Raw genomic sequence first — 14,686 nt, 5'->3', positions numbered from 1 at the left:
GCTCATTTAAAGAAAACAGAATTTGACCGAATTATGTGGAGCAGTCAAATTAAACACTTGCTGGGATGTGAATCGTCAAGTGTTGTTATTATCACAGTATTTATTTACTTCTGAACATTAAATTGTAATTTCTCTACACTATGGACAACGTTAATGAATTGAATCAAACATTTAAATGTCAGATAATCTTTCAATATTCGCACTGATGGCGGTTTGGTGAATAAATGTCTTTCATGTGAATAATGACGATGGAAATATCGCGGTTTGTAGTGGGGCATTAAACCGGTTACTGAATGAAATCCCTTGCGCACGCTCTGACGCGCGCGCTCACGTGTCGGTTCTCGTAGATCTCCCGTGCTCGACTCCCCCTCACTTCTCGTCTTCGGGTTTCTCTGAGCTCGACCGGGGCGTCATGACGAGTTTATATCGGGTAAGAATCGCGGTTTTAACTTACGGTTACTTTCAGGACCGACCGTTAAAAGTTTTAAGCGAAAGGAATCGCTCGCGCCTCCAGCCACCGGCGAGCGCGCTACCGCTGGACTCGAACTCTGAGCTCACGCCGATGTCCGGTGCATGTGCACGCGAGCTCCAGCCCTTACAAACGAACGGAACACTTTCAGTAAGTTCATTCGTGTGCGTGTTTGTGTTTGTGTGTGCGTGTGCGCGGATGATGTTCGGTGTGACTTTGTCACGAGCCTCATTCATTCGTTCACCTGCCGAGTTATTGACCGTCACATATCATATGATTCATTGAAGTGAGTGAGTGATGGTTGTTCTTGTGCGTGATGACGTGTGTCAACAGATATCGAGTTTGATTGGTCAGTCCGTCTAGAAGCGGTTATTTTAGATTAGTTACAATAAACTATTTCAAATAGTTTCCATTCCATTCAAATCTACACAGTATATCAAACATCATCATATAATTAATGAGTTCATCAAATATTCCGTTTTTTCAAATATTTAAAGAATGAATAAATTGATGTTGACTTGTCCTGATGAATAATGAACATGATGATGTCACTGCTGAGTGGACCAATCAAGCTCAGAAGGTCAGATAGGTGTACACGTCAGTATGTGCACGAGCATATCTCAGCTGGAGCTTGTCGTCAGTCAGTCACATAAATCTGCCACGTCACACGTTTCCAAGGGGACCAAGTTCCAAGGCCGCTTCACAGAAGTGCAGCAAACGCTGTGTCGGGATGTTAAAGCTACACTAGTGTAAGGAGCGCGAGCACGAGCACGAGCACGCAATCACTGCGTGCGTGCTTCAAGTGAATAGTTTGGCTGGAGACAGAATTCCTGTATTAAATCTGATTGGGTGTGGGCGGGGCTCGACGCTGCACCCTCATTGGCCAGCTCCTTTACGCTTCTTCCTGATAGCTAGACAGAAACTCTTGAATGAAGTAAGGATGAATGAACTCTGTTGTTGTTTATTCTAATTGAACACATTCCTCAGAGACACGCCCCTGCTGTGTCAGTCATCTTTGTTCTAGATCAAATCAAATGTTAAATTGAGACCTTAAAAGCCTAACCTGTTACTGTATAGTTTGAAATGCTCCTGTTGTGTTGACAGTATTTATGGTGGTGACGTTCAGATTGAAACTGAAAGCCTTTAGTTGAGTTTGTGTACCTGTGTCTGATGTTTTCTGCAGCGCTTCGTTCATTCATTCACCTGAAGCTTGGCAGCGGTTGCTATGGTAACAGTGTGTAGAGTCCAGAGGGAGAAGTGATGGGAGATGAGTCTGATGTGAATGATTTCAGATTTTAAACCGTGTTTCAGATCGTGTCTGTTCAACGCGGTGATGTAAAAAAGAAAGTGATGTTTCATAAAAGTGTCTTTATTTTTTGATACTGAGACATAATGAAACCAGATGATTTTTTCTTCTCTTGTGTTCTGTGGAAAAACCCTAACGGGTTCAGAATGACATGAGCTTCAGTGAATGATGTCACACTGTGTGTGTGTGTGACGGGCTCATCGCTGCGGTGATTCCTTCAGTCTTGAGTGTGATTGGGTCATTACTCACATGTTCACTGGTGTCTCTCCTCCAGCACGCCTGTCTAATTACACACATGCGTGTTTCTCCCTGCTGTGCTGGATGCTGTCAGGCCGCTGTAATTACTGAACATACAGCATCGCTAGGCTGTCTCACACTCACTGTTGCCATAACAACGACATGGAAATGAAGCTTGGCTTAACATTTTTACATTTCTAATCAGGAGAGAAAGAAAAGCAATTTATTCCCTCCACCAGCAGCAATGTGTTCCATATTAAAATTCTTCATCACACGCCGCCGAGAGGCTTCGCCGGGTCGCCCTTCGTCTGTTTCATTAATATTACACACCTGACACAGACGGGTTATCCTCAAGCTTCTGATGGCACTTGTGTGTTTTTTATTGGATCCTGAATGACAATATGTATAATTTGGCTTACTTGTCACTAAAACCAAAGTTTTAAAATCATTCCAAATTCAAGACACGCTGAAGTGATAGAAACAAACATGAAGCTAGTATCGTTTCATCTCGTTCGAAGTTGTGTGGATTTCATTTTTGATGATCTCTGACATGACGTGCGTGCGCACGTGTGTGTGTGTGTGTGTGTGTGTGTGTGCGCACACCGCAGGCCTCGAGCACGTCTCTGTTAGAGCTCAAACGTCTGGGATTCATTTCAAATCGATTCAAACCTGTTTCACATTTTTCACATGTTGACAAGAACCTGAGCATCCTTGCTTTTCTCTCTTTTGGTTTCTTTCTCTCTAGCCGTATTTACATTTATTAATTTGGCCGACACTTTTATCCAAAGCGACTTACATTACATATTATACATTTGGTCATCTAGTCTTTAGTCTTTCTCTGTAAAGAACTGAACTCACATCTCTCGTGTTGATCATCAGAAGTCAGTTGCTGGAGCTTAAGAGGGGTTTTCTCTCAAAACTCTTGAATAATAAAATCATGTTTCAGATGAACTTGAATATCATTTCAGTAAAGGAAGGATGGGACTTCAGATGGTCTTTTATTCATGAGATTTTAGCATGTGTCTTCTAGAACAACAACAGCATTTGATGAGGATGATTTAATTTCATCCTCTGTTAAATTTATAATGTTTTCTTTATTTGTTCTCTGTGTGCAGGTGAGATCTTCATGAAAATCTGTGTTACAGCTGATGCTCCCCGTCTGAGGGAGTGTCCTGATCCCCACTCACCTCACTAAACTCCCTCATCATACCCATCATGTCCAGCCGAAGGAAGTCATTCATCCCGTGCATGGTCCGTGAAACTGTGGATCTTGCATTAGAGACATTTAATGATGATGATGATGATGATGATGAGCAGAGTTCCCTCTACGTGCTGAACCGACACCACTGCGGAGAGTGTGAGGACTCGCCTCAATCTGAAGGACCATTCCACATCCTCTACCGGTGCACCGTCTGCAGTTTCAGTGCCACCAACTCTGAAACCCTCTCATATCATAACACAACACAACACCCAGACAAAAGGTGCAAGCAGATCAAACTGAATAAATCTGTTCTTCAGGGTGCAGGAGATGACCTGCCACATGTTCCCAAAAGCAGTCCAGTAGCCGAAGACAACGTGAAAATGTCAGAAATACAAGCACAGGTGGACTGTCATCTAGACAGTCTGATGTTGAAGGATGACATCAGAGCAGTATGTGTAAATGGTACAATCATCATTCCAGAACCCACGTGTCACGTCACACCTCTGTTACAGCGACCTCCCAACCTCAGCACAACTCCAACACTTGCGGTTCCTCTTTACACCTACAAGTACAATCCAGATCTGGACGGCAACTCAACGCTCATGGCATCTTTTAACAGATTCCCGTACCCAACCCACGCAGAGCTCTCCTGGCTCACAGCTGCCTCAAAGCACCCTGAAGAACAGATCAGAGTCTGGTTTACCACGCAGCGTCTGAAACAGGGCATCACCTGGTCACCTGAAGAGGTGGAAGAAGCCCGTAAGACACTGTTCAGTGGCAGTGTATGGCCTCCTCAGCACACCTCACCACACAAACTCAGTCCGTCTGATGGTCATGTGATAGCAGGCAGTCGGACACTTAAACGTTCTTTACAAACTCCTCTGTTGACGTCAGACATCAAACGCTCTGTGTGTGAGAGCTTGTTTATGATGCCAGCTCCAGCTTCTCCAGTGTTCCCAGAGAGAAAGCGATCCAGCCCTGCTTCTTTTCTTGCCTCACATTTTAAGGTTCCTGTCGTTGCATCTTGGGAGAAAGTACTGACAGTTCCATTTAAAGAGAAGACACGTGTGGAACGTCCAGCAGTGGTGCCCAAACAAAGACTTCCTTTGACACCGATAGTGTCCACCAATCTAAAAAGATCTGCTGTTCTTCAGCAAATGGACTCATACAAAAACAGCAGCAGACCAACAATCGTTCAGACTCCACGCGGTCCAGACAGTGCTTTTGAGTCACTGAGACCGTCATCAATGTTCACATGCTCCAGCAGTCAGAATGATGTGAGTGAGCGTTCTGTCCCCACTCATTTTCCTCTGTTAGAGCGAGTGAAGGGCAAGAGTTCTGGACAAATGACACTGTTAGAGGAGAGTTTTCAGAAGAACAGCTTCTCATCCTTCAATGAAGTGGACCACCTCACGATCACCACCGGATTGTCCAGAGAGGAAATTGAAAGCTGGTTCCTGGAGCGACGAGCGCTTCGTGATGATCTAGAGCAGGCCCTGCTGAACTCCATGGGCTGTAGAAAAGAGTCTCTCATTCACGGTCCCGCCCACAGCGAGTCCATGAGTCTGCTCAGACATGTCTTTGTCCAAACGCCATGGCCTGTTGAGCTGGACAAAGGGTTTGCTCACACAGACTTTGTCCGGCGGTTCAGGGCTCGGTCGGGTGGATTTCTGGAGCAGGAGGAGATGTTCGGAGAGCAAAATGGATGCAGGACTGCAGGCGGCTCCACGGGAAACCTGCTTACAGAGGAGAACGTGATAGCCAACAGCCCAGAGACAGAAGACCGCTTCAACAGAACGACGAGTCAACGCTGGCCACATGTGAACGCTGGTGAAGGAGCGCTGAGCGGGGTGACGGGTGTAATGCTGTAGGGATTGTCACAGATTCAAAGCTGAAGATGAGGTGAGTGTTCTTCTTCAGTACATTTAAAAGACTGTTGTGTGATTCTTGTGCAAAGTGTGAAATGACACACCACTGATGGACGTTACAGGAGGGAATCGTATACGTGTATCATTAAACGCGTTTGTATTGAACAAAGCAGATTTCATTACAGCTTTTGTTAAACATTCTGGTCTTTCCATTGTAGCACTTACAGAAACATGGATCAAACCAGAGCACTCTGCCGGTCCCGCTGCCTTCTCCCATAACCTCACTTTCTCCCACAGCCCTCGCATCACAGGAAGGGGTGGAGGCACCGGTCAACTTATCCCCAAAGACTGGAAATTCAAACAGCTAACACCCATGTGCGACAACAGCTCCTTTGAGTTTCATGCTGTTACTATCACTCACCCTGTTAAAAGTTATATTTATCGTCCCCCAGGTCAGCTTGGACAATTCTTGGAGGAGCTGGATGTGCTTCTTTCATCCTTCCCTGAGGATGGTACTCCTCTGGTGGTACTAGGAGACTTCAACATCCACATTGGAAAGCCACAGGCTGCTGACTTCATCAACCTGACCGCATAATTTCTCCTCAAGCAGGTTTCCACATCACCAACCCACAAGTCTGGAAACCATCTAGATCTGATCTTCACAAGGTACTGCTCCACTCATCACTCTCAGGTCAGCCCGCTGCACACGTCTGATCACTTCCTGGTCACCCTCGACCTCACTGCTCCGGACGTCGCAGATGTCTTACCAATGGTCACTTTCTGGCGCAACCTGCGGACCCTCCCTCCCTCCTGTTTTTCCTCTGCTGTCTTCTCTGCACTCCCCCCCTCTGAGGAGCTCTCTTTTGAATACAGACAGAGCCACAGACACTCTGTGTTCAATGCTTACATCCTGCTTGGACAACCTATGCCCTCTTGCATCTGGACCAGCCTGTGCATACCTGTTGGCTCCCTGGTTATCGGATGTACTGCGTGAGCATCTCGCCAGCCTCCGGTCAGCTGAGAGAAAATGGCGCAAGTCAAAAGACCCTGCTGACCTCTCTCTCTTCCAATCTCTTCTCTCTACTTTCTCTGTTGACGTCACCTCTGCAAAAACAGATTACTATCACTCGAAGATCTGCAACCCTCCAGACTCTCGCACACTCTTCAAAACCTTCTCTGCTCTCCTCTGTCCGCCTGCTCCCGCACCTTCATCGGAGTTAACAGCTGCTGATTTTGCATCGTCCTTCGTAAGGAAAACTATTGCCATCAGCAGCCAGTTCTCTACGCCACCATCTGTTGAACCCGCCCACATCCCTGACACGTGTGTTCTCCCCGCCTCTCCTCCTCTGTCTGAAGCGGTTCCAACCACCCTACAACCTGCCCACTGGATCCCATCTCCTCCAGGCCATCTCTCCAACGGTTGTGCCTGCTCTGACCCACATCATCAACTCTTCGCTCACCACTGGGACATTTCCCACAGTGTTCAAAGAGGCCCGCATCACACCGCTTCTAAAGAAACCCACCCTCGACCCTACACTGCTAGAAAACTACAGGCCGGTTTCCCTTCTTCCCTTCATTGCCAAAGCTCTGGAGCGAATTGTGTTCAACCAGCTCTCCTCCTTTCTCATGCGAAACAACCTCCTGGACAGCAATCAGTCTGGTTTCAAGACCGGTCATTCCACAGAGACTGCACTTTTCTCAGTCATCGAAGCCCTGAGACTGGCAAAAGCATCATCCATGTCATCTGTGCTCATCCTACTGGATCTGTCTGCTGCTTTTGACACTGTGAATCATCACATCCTCCTGGCTTCTCTCAGTGCTATGGGTGTCTCTGGAATGGTGTTGCAATGGTTCGAGTCCTACCTCTTGAGTAGGTCATTCAGAGTATCCTGGAAAGATGAGGTCTCCGCGTGCCAACAGCTCAACACGGGGGTGCCACAGGGCTCAGTGCTTGGACCGCTACTCTTCTCCATTTACATGACATCCCTCGGCACGGTCATTCAGAAGCATGGCTTCTCCTATCACTGCTATGCCGACGACACACAACTCTACTCGCATCGCGGCATGCCTGAGTGACATCTCACTTTAGACGAAGCATCATCACCTGCAGCTGAACCTAGCAAAAACGGAACTGCTTGTGATCCCAGCCAATCCAAAGATTTACCACAACCTTGCCATTCAACTAGGCTCATCAACTATTACACCGTATTACACCTGTGGGTGGTAATCGATGATCGGCTTAACCTCACAAGTCATGTTGCCAGCGCCACCCGGTCCTGTAGATTCATCCTCTACAACATTAGGAAAATTACACCTTTCCTATCAGAGCACTCTACGCAAGTCCTAGTCCAGACTCTTGTCTTGTCCAAACTGGGTTATTGCAATGCGCTTCTGGCTGGACTTCCTGCTTGCACAATCAAACCTCTCCAGATGATCCAGAATGCGGCGGCAAGAGTGGTCTTCAATGAACCGAAGAGAGCGCATGTAACTCCGCTCTTCATCAGGTTACACTGGCTCCCTGTTGCCGCCCGCATAAAGTTCAAAGCTATGCTCCTGGCCTACAAGACCAACACCGGGTCTGCACCGTCATATCTCCACTCGCTAATGCAGATCTATGTTCCTGCCAGATCACTGTGGTCTGCAAAGGGACAACGACTAGTGGTACCATCCCAAAAAGGAAAAAAGTCACTCTCCCGTACCTTCTCTGGATCTGTTCCACATTGGTGGAATGATCTACCAGCTGCTACAAGATCAGCAGACTCGGTTGCCATCTTTAAAAAACGCCTGAAAACGCATCTCTTCCATCAACACGTCTCTGATTGATTTTCACCTCTAATTCTTTTCCCTTTCTTTCTTCTTATTATTCTAATTATTCTAATTCTAACCTCACCATTCTTAGCTTTGTATACTGTGCTGGGCTTTAATGGACTAGTTTGATGCACTTATGTATTTTGTTGCCTATGTTGTTATAATTGCTTCCAATGTTTCCTCATCTGTAAGTCACTTTGGATAAAAGTGTCTGCTAAATGACTAAATGTAAATATTTGTTGTCAGGTTTCATCTTTTGGTTTAGATGATTGAGAGATTCTGAGCCGTTGTGTTTTTCTGTCCACAGGTGAGAAATACAGACGCTGTCACTTTACACAGCTCATGGCTCTTCTCAGGTGTGTGACCGTTGTGTGGATCATCTGGATGTTGTGCCAAAACTGGACTCATGTTTCTATAGTTTGATTCTTGTAAATATATTTCTGCTGCAGATTTGAACAATTGTATGGGACATTCTTTTAAAGTATTTTTTAATAGGAGCAAGTTCTAGTGAGTTTTTCTATTGTCACATTATATAGAAATCCTGCCATGGTCCATAATCATTCCCCTTTTACAAACAAATGATACATTCTACACACATGCACATGCATGCACGGACACGCAAGCAAGCACGCACACACACATGCACGCGCAGACACACACGCACGCACGCACACACGCACGCACACACGCGCACGCACAGACACGCACGCACACACACACACACACACAAAGGGTGTTGTTTTGTAGCAGTTGGTCATATAACACAAAGTCCATCTCATCTGTATGTGATTGTGTTCTGTAGTGTTTGTATGTAACCGCTGATAAAGTAAAAGCTTGATGTTCATATGTAGTTTATTCTTGTGTAAAGAATACTGTGCTAACACTACAATCATAACAACATGTAAGACACGTATAGAGCTCTCTCTCTCTCTCTCTCTCTGGTATAATTTAGGTCAGACGTCTGTTCTGTTATATAACATGACCTCACATTGCCTATATAAAGCCGTGCGTGCGTGCGTGCGACAGCTGAAGAATCACTGAGGACTCTTAAACAAACACACAGCAAGCGTATAGCAACAACAGTCATGTGACTCTTATAATGTTTAAACCATGTTAAGAGCACTGATCAGTGTTATCAGACAATGTGTGTTTGACCTCCAGACATTCACAAACAAGAGACTGAACCAGAGATGTGTGATCAGATTCATAAACATGAGTGTAAATGTGCCAGAATTACTGTATGTGTCTGTAGACCCTTGACTGAACGATGAAACCCCAAACAAACACATGATCAAGAAAATAAACATGATTCCACATGGAAATTGTAATAGGATTAAAATAACAGAAGATATAGAACTAATGTTGACATGTTGAGTTATTTCAATGAAACTGAAGAGAATCGCATTCATTCATGTTTATATTTATAGACTTCTATAGAGAGTCCTGCAGCTTGAACAGAAAATACTGACTGACTTTCTAACATTTACATATATTTAATCACACTATCAACTAAATTGTATTTGTTCAGTAAGCAATGATGAAATGACTGAACTGATGTCTCATCAAGAGACGTTTTATCGGATTGTGACCAAGATGTTAAATAATAAGTGATATGAAAAGATCACCTTGTTTTCAGGAAAATAAAGATGTGTGGATGTGCCTTGAATCTCCAGATTTGTATTCAATGTGCACAACAAAAGTCTAAACCAAAACGTGTCAGTAGTGGATCTCAAGTGCTCAGTTTTTGCCATTATCCTAAACAGAAAAACAAAAGTTTAGTTGTTCGGCTTTTGTTTGTCTTAGTAACATAATTGTTGTTTTGTCGGAACGTTAATTCGGCCCAGACCTTGTGTGTGCGTGTGTTTATGTTGTGATCATGTGCCCATTGTGCGGCTTTAATGACGTTTGTGACGTCACAGCGCCACCTGCCGGAATCACCAATCACACAACCTGCTTTCATTCAGATGATCAACGTTCATGTGTTTAATGTTTCTCCAGCAAACGCTTTGTACAGTTCAAGTTGTTTCAACGTTTTGAAACAAGTTCATAATGCATTATGCATAAGATGTGTTTAATTTTACGTTTCTAGACAAAATCACACAGATTCTTTAGTAGAAAATACAGGACGAATATTTACCAAAAAGCATCAACACAACAACAGTTTAATTGTTTACAACATTAAAAAACATACAACAGCAAATATCTACAAATAAATGTTTATTTGCAGAAGAACATAAAACAAGAGTTAGAAAAACAACATCATGCTCTGAAATTTCTTTTATACTACAGAAGAATCACAATTCTAATATGTACAGAATGAAGAGAAGTATGTCTTATTCTCGCTGCTCCATTTTGACTTTTGGCGGCTTCAGGAAGGTTCGGTTTTTCTTCTCTTTCTTAGTTTTTCCTTTGGCCTGGAAATGTCTCCAGCTGTCCACACGTCCATCACGGGTCTCCTAAAAGAGACAGAAAAAACACGTCCATCTTTCCATCTGAATGAAACCAGATAGTCCTCAAGAAATGGTGTTCTTGAGCTCATGTTTAAGCTGAACCTCAAAGTTTTTCTGCCACTCTCTCTCTCTCTTCGCTCGCTCCTGTGTCTCAATCTCCTCCTCCCTCTGCCTTTTTCTGCAAGGAAAGAGAAACTCATTCACAAACAACCGAATTTAACCACAGCAGATGCTCTAAACACACACGTGTACGTGTGTGTGTGTGTGTGTCTTACCTTTCATGCATATCCTTTGCGTCTCGCTCTTTTCTCTTGATCTCCAGTTCAGCAAATAGTTTCATGGTCTGTTTATAAACCGCCTGCCTGAACTACAGACACACAACAGATCAGGTCAAGTCACTATTTGTAGACATTCTGCTGTTAGATATATGAACCAGAGTGAATGAGGCCTCAGGCCAGGTTTATGAGTGTCTGGTGCTACCGCCGTGCTTAATATCATTTCATTTCTGGACGTTTAGGGCTAGACGGTATATCGTGCAATTCTAATGCTCAGTTTTCTTTAATGAATTAGGGTTAAATGCTGCAGCATCCGAAAGCCAGAGGGCGCTCTCGCGATTTAGAAACTCTGAATATAGGACACCGAAGAAGAACCATTTAAACACACACACTCAGCTCCAGGAAATGAAATCGGTTTCATAAGTGATATTCTGTCGCTGTTCTTCAAACATTTTCATAATAATAATAAAAAAGTATATTTAATGTAACGATGATGTTTAACTGCATTTGAAAAAGCAACAATCGTCATAATCGACTCAATCTAGTGATTATTAATGGAGCAATACTTCCTACTGAAAACCGACAATCGATTTAGACATTTTTAATCAGTGTGAATTAGGGGTGTAACGGTTCAAATGACCCACGGCTTGGTCTGTGCTATTTTCAGGGAAAAGGGAATAAAAATAAGATCAAATAATCAAGCTACAAGTAACAGCACCAATAAAACAACAGAGCAAAGCAGAAAACTAAATAAGATACTGTCTTGTTCCCTTAAAGGTATAGAAATGGATTAAAGTAATCCAATTAAACATAACATTGCATATGTACAAATGAAATAAAGATGAATCAAAATTGAAGATACTGAAGCTATTGAACAGACGGCAGGAATATGGTGCTGTCGCTGTAAGATTAGATTAGATTCAACTTTATTGTGCAATTAGCAAGTGCAGGATATACAGTTTGAATAAATACAGAATACAATATTAGGAAAAGAGAAACGCGATTTTAGTAAGAGGAACGCGACGGATCCAGTGCACCGATACTGTACACATGGGTTGTTTTTTGTTCGTTCACGAAGTTTAGACATAACCTACTATGATTATAAAGATGCTCGACAAGGGCGGCATGTTGACCTACTTCGTGTGTGAAATTGTCAGCTACAAAGACAACTCTATATTCACGCCATGTTGTCTGAGATCTTCTCACAGCACGCAAGCAAGTTTTCTTGCACATAATCTTGAACTTAAATGCTTAAATTGGCAAAAGGCTTTAATGAGTTTAGTTTAAACAGCAACATGTGTTGTTCAGGTCTCACCTGCACTCACACGCTCACAACACCCGGGTGATGAAAGCATAAATGACTGGTCATATTACAGCATACGTCAATCCTGTTGACATTTGTCTACGTTATTTGATTTGTTGTAGGTATTAAACGTGTATCCATCGACAAACATACATTAGCTTAACTTTGTCTGTTTTACACATTATCATTTTTAACGAACCATATTATAAATGCGTCGTCAGATTAAAGATGAACCGCGGTCCAAGCACGTGCCGAATTCTTTTACAGAGAACTGTTACACCCCTAGTGTGAATCGCGATATATATTGCTCAGTGTAGTGGCACTATTAGACCACTGTATGATGTATGACTGACCAATAAGAATGAAGAATTCCAGCAATACAAAAGGTTGTCCTAACAAAGTCCTGCAGAGTCAAATCATACCAGCTCAGGGTCGTCCTCATCCACATCTGAGGGTTTCCCGTCCTTCTTCAACTGCTTCTTCTTTTGGGCCATCTGAGAAATGAAACAACACATGAACATCAGGAAAACATCATCACAATAAACAGAGTCATGAATAAAAACACAGGGAACAGAAGTATTCAGATGTTTCTCTCACCATGTGCTCCACATACTCCTTCCCTGCGTGAATCACATCTAAAGCTTTCTTCTTCTGATCGGATTCCAGCAGCAATTTATAGGCCTTATCAACCGCTGAGCGTACACACACACACACAGTTTCATTGTTTGAATAAATCCACACATGTAGCTTGTGTTCTCTCTCACTTTACAGCATCACCAGCTGTCCTAAACACTCATTAAGCATGTGTTCATTTCATTTCAGTCCAGTGTGTGTGGAATTTCAACAGGATCAAACCTCAGGAATGACAAAGTCATCCAACAGCAATGTGAAAGACAGAGATCAGAAAATACATGTACAAACAAACCTATATGTAGTACATATTAGTGAAAGTAAATATTGGACTCTGTGCACAAGCGTAGTGACCAACTTCCAGTGTTGTCAGAGGTCAAGATATTAGTTTCCGGTTTCATTTCTAAAACAACTTGACATACCTTTCTGATATCATGTTGATAATTGATATCGATGATACATTTGATATTTAATCATTTGCTTTCCCTGGTCGTTGGTACGTGAAGCCTCAAGCTATTCCTTATAATGGACTCATGTGGGAGAAAATGCTTAAAGTGAGATTATTCACGTTATCCGTGGAATATGAGCTCGTTTTTCGAGAGCGGCTACTGTTTATCAAAAGTACATTTGGAATTTAAACCCTAACGTTGTTTAGTCTTTTTAGAAATTCGACTGGAACCTGATTTCCCGACCTCTGACAACACGGGAAGCTCGTCACTAGACTCCCTACGCTGATGCACAGAGCCCATTTTGGAGTGATATTCAAAAATGTTTTTTTTCCAGGGCTGTACATGAAGAGGTCATTTGCAAAAACAGATTAAAAATGTAAAACAGACTTTAAAATATTAAAAATCTTTTTTTTAAGTCATATCAATCAAACTGCAGTTGGGTTGTTTTAAGGAACAGTAGGAAAAATGCAACAATCTGACATAAAAACATCACGAGAAAACATGGTTTTCTGTTTTTGCAAATGAGACTCTTCATATGTTGGATACTGAATAATGACATCGCTGTCTACCTTCAAACGCCTGCTGTGCCCGGATGGGATCATCCTGATTCTTATCTGGATGGACGAGGATTGACAACTGAGAACAGACAGACAGACAGACGGCGGTGAGACACGTTCTCTGGGTTCTAACGCACAGAAACAGATGTTGTTACAGGAAACGCACACCATGGATGTATAAACCCTGCTTTTATACTGTAAAGCACATTGAGCAGATACCTGTAAACAAGTTAAACAACTGATCAAGTTTGTTTTTGACGTTCACCTGTCGAAATCGTTTCTTCAGCTCCTCATCTGTGGCCTCAGGGTCGATCTGAAGCACCTGCACACAGACACACGTTTGTCTTTTATTTCTTTTCCGTCTGGACGTCAGAGATGTAAACAAACATGAAGATGTGATGAGCAAAACAGAAATGACTCTCGCTCACTTCAAACGGGTTCAGATTAAAGTATGAAGCTCCAGGTCTCAGTAACCTGTCGATCTGCTGTTTGGAGGTTAAAACCGAATCTCTCTTCTCGATCTGTTTCACCTAGAACACAAACATCAGATCCATCACATCTGTCGTGAGATCAGACATCACATCTGTAGTGAGAGATCAGTGTGTGTTTGGGTTCATGTCTGCCTCTCTTCGATGTGTGTGTGTGTGTGTGTGTGCTCGTGTTCGATTGTTCACTCAGCTGTGTTTCATTATGTGTGTTAATAAACGGTTGTGTTATATGAACTGATATTTGATCATTTTGATATGTGTTCATTTCATGTTTATTTATTTCATTCTCACCTCTGTATAAAAGGTTTGAAACGCGTCTTCGCCGCTGCCGCCCGACGCGCCTCCGTCTGTAGCCGCCATCTTACCACCGTGACGTCACCGCACGCGAGTCGTCAACTCACAAAATTAAAGTCCTCAACATAAAAGCACCACTTGCGTGAACTTCATACAAAATTCGCCAAAGACACGCAATTGTAACGTTTTTTATGCAGATGAACGTCAACATTTTAGTCCAGACGTCTTCAATTCAACAAGATCATTGTTAAGTGGTTCAATAGATATGTTTGTGCTTTTAATTCTTTAAAACGACGAGAAAAGAAACGAGTAAAAGGGTTTACTGATGTTATTACAACCAGAAGTATTGTG

General features: G+C 43.1%; 2 protein-coding genes across 5 annotated transcripts; one reads left to right on the top strand and one right to left on the bottom strand.

The window, feature by feature from the left end:
* The first annotated feature begins 305 nt into the window (after nucleotides 1-305).
* On the top strand, nucleotides 306-9,549 carry zhx2b (zinc fingers and homeoboxes 2b). Of its 4 annotated transcripts, none has more exons than XM_079485244.1 (3): nucleotides 306-619; nucleotides 3,128-5,115; nucleotides 8,197-9,549. In XM_079485244.1, the coding sequence occupies exon 2, from the start codon at nucleotides 3,228-3,230 to the stop codon at nucleotides 5,082-5,084; it is 1,857 nt and encodes a 618-aa protein (XP_079341370.1). In that variant the 5' UTR covers nucleotides 306-619; nucleotides 3,128-3,227; the 3' UTR covers nucleotides 5,085-5,115; nucleotides 8,197-9,549. The 4 variants fall into 4 exon arrangements, with proteins under 4 accessions (XP_079341370.1, XP_079341371.1, XP_079341372.1 ...); XM_079485245.1 differs by having other exon boundaries at nucleotides 306-430; nucleotides 8,197-9,243; XM_079485246.1 differs by lacking the exon at nucleotides 306-619 and adding an exon at nucleotides 1,043-1,403 and having other exon boundaries at nucleotides 8,197-9,243.
* Nucleotides 9,381-14,500, bottom strand: dnajc8 (DnaJ (Hsp40) homolog, subfamily C, member 8). Its single transcript, XM_079485249.1, has 9 exons — nucleotides 14,333-14,500; nucleotides 13,982-14,083; nucleotides 13,819-13,875; nucleotides 13,566-13,632; nucleotides 12,515-12,609; nucleotides 12,340-12,411; nucleotides 10,615-10,706; nucleotides 10,442-10,517; nucleotides 9,381-10,345 (listed from the first exon to the last, which is right to left on the bottom strand). Exons 1-9 carry the CDS (start codon nucleotides 14,399-14,401, stop codon nucleotides 10,223-10,225), a joined length of 753 nt encoding a protein of 250 aa, XP_079341375.1. The 5' UTR covers nucleotides 14,402-14,500; the 3' UTR covers nucleotides 9,381-10,222.
* Between the last annotated feature and the right edge of the window lie 186 nt (nucleotides 14,501-14,686).

The sequence above is a fragment of the Barbatula barbatula genome (genome assembly GCF_947034865.1).
Source record: "Barbatula barbatula genome assembly, chromosome: 21".
Taxonomy (NCBI): domain Eukaryota; kingdom Metazoa; phylum Chordata; class Actinopteri; order Cypriniformes; family Nemacheilidae; genus Barbatula; species Barbatula barbatula.
Note: the sequence above shows the minus strand (reverse complement) of the source record. Positions and strands in the feature narration are given on the sequence as shown.

What these genes read in the sequence shown, in the direction of transcription:
- zhx2b (XM_079485244.1), top strand. Translation starts at nt 3,228, where the DNA reads ATGTCCAGCCGAAGGAAGTCATTCATCCCGTGCATGGTCCGTGAAACT.
- dnajc8 (XM_079485249.1), bottom strand. Translation starts at nt 14,401, where the DNA reads ATGGCGGCTACAGACGGAGGCGCGTCGGGCGGCAGCGGCGAAGACGCG. An exon ending in TTCAAACCTTTTATACAGAG is followed by an intron (nt 14,084 to 14,332) that starts GTGAGAATGAAA and finishes TTTGTGTTCTAG; the next exon opens with GTGAAACAGATCGAGAAGAG. An exon ending in AGGAGTATGTGGAGCACATG is followed by an intron (nt 12,412 to 12,514) that starts GTGAGAGAAACA and finishes TTCATTTCTCAG; the next exon opens with ATGGCCCAAAAGAAGAAGCA.